Source organism: Aedes aegypti, chromosome 3, assembly GCF_002204515.2.
Source record: "Aedes aegypti strain LVP_AGWG chromosome 3, AaegL5.0 Primary Assembly, whole genome shotgun sequence".
In the NCBI taxonomy this organism is placed as follows: Eukaryota; Metazoa; Arthropoda; class Insecta; order Diptera; family Culicidae; genus Aedes; species Aedes aegypti.
In genome coordinates this window covers 283,864,546-283,870,374 of record NC_035109.1, presented here as the reverse complement: position 1 = coordinate 283,870,374, position 5,829 = coordinate 283,864,546, and the positions used below count along the sequence as shown (strand labels likewise).

General features: G+C 38.3%; 1 protein-coding gene across 1 annotated transcript; it reads left to right on the top strand.

Annotated features, from left to right (window-relative positions):
- Positions 1 to 4,655: 4,655 nt before the first annotated feature.
- Positions 4,656 to 5,336, top strand: LOC5576626. The gene has a single exon (XM_001662731.1). It carries the CDS (start codon positions 4,656 to 4,658, stop codon positions 5,334 to 5,336), a length of 681 nt encoding a protein of 226 aa, XP_001662781.1.
- Positions 5,337 to 5,829: the final 493 nt, after the last annotated feature.

Here is a 5,829-nt window from a genome sequence, read left to right as displayed (position 1 = left end):
AGATCTAAATCCTTTGGAGTCCTTGGAAGTCCAAGAACATCATCACAACTCAATACAATACTTTGTATGCTAATATGGATAGCTTGGGGCCATTGCAATATTAACCTTCTAGTCGTCACGCGATTTCTCACCGTCAGAACCACCACGCTGCTGTTGTGAGCGAAAAGCAAGGTTTTTCAGCAGCGTTGTACAAAATACAACAGCGTAACGACTGAAGTATTAAAAAACTGTCTATTGATAACTGGCAACGCTTTTAGATCCTCAGGCCTTTATTTGATAGAAATCTTGGAGGGCCATGAACATCCGGACAAATTAATATAGTACACCTTTTACTCACATGTATTTGAAAAGTAACCTTAAATCACTTACCTTACGGTTGTAGATACCTATATTCAATGGAGTCCTTGGAGGACCCAAAACATCCGTAGAACCAACAAATAAATTCCATTTATCCTGCATGTAGATCCTAAGGCCTATATTCGATGAAGTCTTTGGAGGACCTAAGATATCGGTACAAATGATAACAATACTCATGTTACTGCTGTGAATAGATAAGGGCCCGTGCCATATCAAAAAAAAAGTAAGAGGTTGTTTCCGAGATACGACCGCCAAGTTGACGTTGGATAACGTTAGCCTCTTTTATTTCCTGGCTTAAGACCGTCACGAACTTATGAAATATTTGTACTGCTAAAAATCTAATCAATTTTCACACTATTTGTTGCATGTCGATTTTGACGTATTATGGTCGGACATTGTGTGTTATTATTTGCTTGGTTCAGTTATCACTTCAACACCGATAGAATTGGTCGATGCAAGAAGCATGAGCGGAAACTCGCTCTCCAAACAAATATTCCAGTTGAACGTTAGGTCCACGAATGATTCACTAATATTGGTTGCTTTAGTGGGTTCCGAAGCCAGTTTGAGGTTGAGGTCTTCTCCATGAAGTATGCGAACTCCATATTCTTTTGTTTGCTCATATCGATGTTGAAGTTGCCTTTTACGATGATGGTCTCCTTTTGATACTCGAAGAAGTATCACGCCATAAAGAACTTCTGATACTTCGTCGTGGTATCTGAGAAAATGTGCCTCTAGATCTACCAGATGTGCCCGACAATTCATTATAGTGAGCATAGATATCACCATAACCATCTGACAAGCCCAGCTACACATCATAACAGGTGCAAATATTAATGCAACCTGCAGGGAATCAACGGTGTTTTTCGTAAATATTGTCGAGTTGTGTGTTATGATGTTTTTTTTTTTTGTGTTAAAGAATGTTTATTTCTATGAAAATAATGTAAAATTTAAAAATCCTGTACGGTGTAGTATTGACAAACATCCATAAACTTTTAGTTTTAAACAAATAATTTTAAAATTTCAGTCAGATATCATGGATTTTCTTATGAAATTGCATACATTTAGGCGTTTTCATTGTAATTCTTGAAATTAATTATTCATTATTTCTTTAAATATTGCATTATTAAGAATTTAGCAAGCATATTCGGATTCAGGGAGCTAATATTCAATTTGTAGAGTCGTTTAAAAAAAATTACAGTAATTGCATTCACAAGTGATCAATTCCACCCCGAAATGGGATTCCCCGATTTCTTATTAAGGGATGATTTTTAGCACTAAAAACACATTTGTTAGAAAAATTTGGCACATGAGCCAAAGAGGCTGACCGTCGTACTTGTTTTTCTGCATTCAGTTGTTTGGCATTTTCAACATTCTTGAAAACAGACAAGAAAAACCATGAAAAATGATCAATTTCACCTGAAATTACGGTACATGTAAACTTCAGAACGTCAAAACCTTATAACAGCAAGAAAAAAATGTGATTTTCTATGAAAAATATGACATGCCTCGATATTTACCTATTTTTCAATAGTTAAGTAATGAAAATCAATAGTTTTCATTATTTGAGTAGATTCGTAGAAAGATTTCCAATCGATTGGTGCATGAATCTCGAAAATCTATCCGGGCGTTAGTATGTTATTAACAGTCAAAATCTAACCACTTTTCGTGACGCGAGCGATTTTCGTTTTTCGAAATTGTACCCCAGTATGTTGCCGTAAGACGTTATCCAACGTCAAAACATCTATTGATAATTGCTTACGCTTGTAGATCTCAATGCCTATATTCGATAGAGATTTCGGAGGACTCACATGAATTGTTAGGGGCCTTTGGAGTATTTGAAAACTAACCTTAAATCCCTTATTACGGTCGCAGATCCCAAGGCGCCGTCCACAAATTACGTAACGCTCTAGGGGGAGGGGGGAGTAGGCTCAAGCGTTACGACTCATACAAAATTTTGAAAATTTTCATACAAAAAGCGTTACGAAGGGGGGGGATGGATCAAAAAATTTCTTTTTAAGCGTTACGTAATAAATGGACGCTGCCCAAGGCCCATATTGGGGGACCAATATTATCCGTACAAACCAGTAAAACATTTCTTCTTCTTCTTTCTGGCGTTACGTCCCCACTGGGACAGAGCCTGCTTCTCAGCTTAGTGTTCTTACGAGCACTTCCACAGTTATTAACTGAGAGCTTACTATGCCAATGACCATTTTTGCATGCGTATATCGTGTGGCAGGTACGAAGATACTCTATGCCCTGGGAAGTCGAGAAAATTTCCAACCCGAAAAGATCCTCGACCGGTGGGATTCGAACCCACGACCCTCAGCTTGGTCTTGCTGAATAGCTGCGCGTTTACCGCTACGGCTATCTGGGCCCCATCCCAGTAAAACATTTCTATTACTTGAATAAATGATAAGAAGCCTGTACCATATTAAAAAAAAAACTATCGATAAGCTATTGATCACGTTTGTAGATCCTAAGGCCTTTATTCGATGAAGTCCTTGGGGGACCTAGGACATCGGTACACATTATAGCAATACTCATTTTACTGCTATAAATTGACAAGAGTCTGTGCCATATAAAAAAAAACATCAAAGGATCGCTAAATACGCTAGTGCATTGTAGGTATGTATATATTACAGGAAGTTTTTGGATGAATTAGAACACCTGTTGTACTCACTTAGCATGATTTCTCTAAATAATAAAAAAATCCATACAAGTATAATCCAAAAGGCTAAACCTCATTTTACGAACTAAGTTCCCTCGTTTTACGCACTGACTCAATTTACGCACCCCCGATCTAGTTCGTAGATTCAGGTTACAGTGTAATATGAGTTTTGACATTGCATTTTGATGATGTATTTTAGTAGGTACCAAATTGACCAATCTGAAAACATGGCACCTTATACCGGACACGATCTGGAAACACCTCGAATTCTGTAAATTTGTATCATTCACAAGAGTAATTTGAGTTTTACTAAATCTGAAAGTCGTCCATCAAAAATCTCTTTCATTTGTGATGAAAAATAACACATTTTATGTGTTGATCAACAAAGTGTGCTTATTTCAACCGCAATCATTACTCCCTATAATAGCTTACTTTTCTTATAATATACCATATCTTGATTAGACCATGATTTCTCAATTTTTCGACGGTGTCCGGTATTGGGTGCTGTCTGGTACTGGGGGATCTCCTCCTAATAAAAAACATATTTCTTCACAAATATATTCAATAAACTTTAGCAGTCATGTTTTAGTACAGAATTTCACCGGTTATTGCTTTGAAATTCGCTTTATAGGCAGGCTTGATAATACTCCTCAACATCATTAGAGTTCGGTGAAATACTCCAGAGCAGCGTGCTGCCTTTGCCTCTTTGCGAGGGAGCAAAAAAAATGCTAAGCAGAGAGGCAACGAAAAATGAGCTAGGAAGATGAAGCACAAAACACAACAGAGTAAAATTCCATCAAAAAGGGTGCTCTCAAAACTCTTTGCATCGCAGAGGAGTTTCTATGAAACCAGTAGGCAAATAGTGATAAAAAAATATTTATTTATATATATTTATATATTTTTATTTGCAAAAATTGATTTTCGTTTCTTTTTTAATGAAAAGATATTTTGAGTGTAATCAAAAATTTATATTTCAACCCAAACATGTGAATTGCCCTCTTCCTGAGCCGAGTGGTAAGAGTCCGCGGCTACAAAGCACAGCCATGCTGAAGGTGTCTGGATTGGAATCCCGGTCAGTCCAGGATCTTTACGTAATGTAAATTTCCTTGACTTTCCTGGGCATAGAGTATCATCGTACCTGCCACACGATATAAAAATGCGAAAATGGCAACTTTGGCAAAGAAAGCTCTCAGTTAATAACTGTGGAAATGCTCATTGAACTCTAAGCTAAGAAGCAGGCTCTGTCCCAGTGAGGAGGTAATGCCAAGAAGAAAAAGAAGAAGAAGTAAGTAATTTTAATCAGTCAACTGAAAGAAGAGTAAACAAAGTTTGGATGGATGTTATGTTTCCATTCCAAGAAATTTGGCTTATCTTGATTGTGAAAGTAACCATTATGTGGTTGTGGGCAACGCAGCTTCATTCAGTTTTAAAAATGCTTCGCAACGTTTCGCTGCTACTTTTGATTGTTTGTCATTCAGCAGTGGCTGAAGATCTGTGCACAGATGTAACTGGATCGGATTTAGTATTCAAATGCGGTAGTTGTCACGAAATAGTTGTATGTCTCGGTAATACATTGTATGGTACGGAATCGTGTAACGAAAAGTATTGCCACTATGATGCTGATTCCGAAATGGCCGACTGTTTGTTCACTGTGCCCGTGGGATGCGAAGACGTAATTACAACAACCACTGATGAACCCGAAACTACAACCGCATTGACATCTTCGACGGATGAAGCAACTACGGTTGTACCTTCAACGCCACTACCGGAAGAGACCACTACGAAATCAGAAATCACCACACCTTCCGCTCCAAATACAGCAATACTCTGCACTGGCTTCGGAATCTACCCGGATCCGTACGATTGCAGTCGCTATCACTACTGCCCAGCTGCTGGAGAAGAGTCCTGGGATCAATTGTGTCCTCCAAACTACGGCTTCACCTATAAATCGGCGGCTTTGTCCAGCACGTTTCCTTGCAAGCTCATCATTTTTCCTTCCGACTGTACCGCTGTCGATTGTTCAACAGCGTCGATCTTCAAACCGTTTGACAGCTCCAAACTGCATTATGCCTATTGTTACACCGAAGAGGTTTCTCGTCATCCCACGATATCTGTGTTCAAGTGTAGCGAAGGAGCAACATTCGATGGGTCTACGTGCGTATTCAACTGTCTACGTGAGGGACTGTTTGCCAATACGGTAGCTCCGACGACCTACTATCAATGTTACCGCTCCGGGTTGAGACTGGTTTCGAAGTTGGTGAGCTGCCCCGCTGGGAAGCAGTTCGTAGAAAGCTTGAAGACTTGCATTTGATTGGGCTTAAACGAAATTTCGGTTATGAACTTTTTATGATGAATTATTCACTGAATTTATAATAAATTGTATACCCTTGCGGGACGAAGCTGCATTATTTTTAGCATAATATACATAGTTTTAGAAAACAACTCATTCACTGTTGGATTCACAAATACTTCCTCTCCTTCTTTACACCTCCATAGCCTATGAGTTACATTAAAACCTCATGAAGAGTGCAATTCATTCTGGAGCATTGCCACTTGGTAAGACAAATAAAGGAGGAAAATCGTCCTTCCTTATAGGAATTCATCCTATATATTTAAAATATTAAGATCCTGAGTTGAACTTCTTAGCAAGAGTCTAGTTGAAAAGAAAAATAAAACAGAAATAGAAAAAGAGAAATACCAATAAATAGCATCTCTAATACCCAATAAGAGAATGGGCGTAACTACAAACTTTAATTTCGGACACATAATGCGATCAAATGGCACGAGTAGAATAGTGCAATGTC

Excerpts from the sequence above, each read along its gene's own strand:
- LOC5576626 (XM_001662731.1), top strand. The coding sequence starts at position 4,656 with ATGGCCGACTGTTTGTTCACTGTGCCCGTGGGATGCGAAGACGTAATT.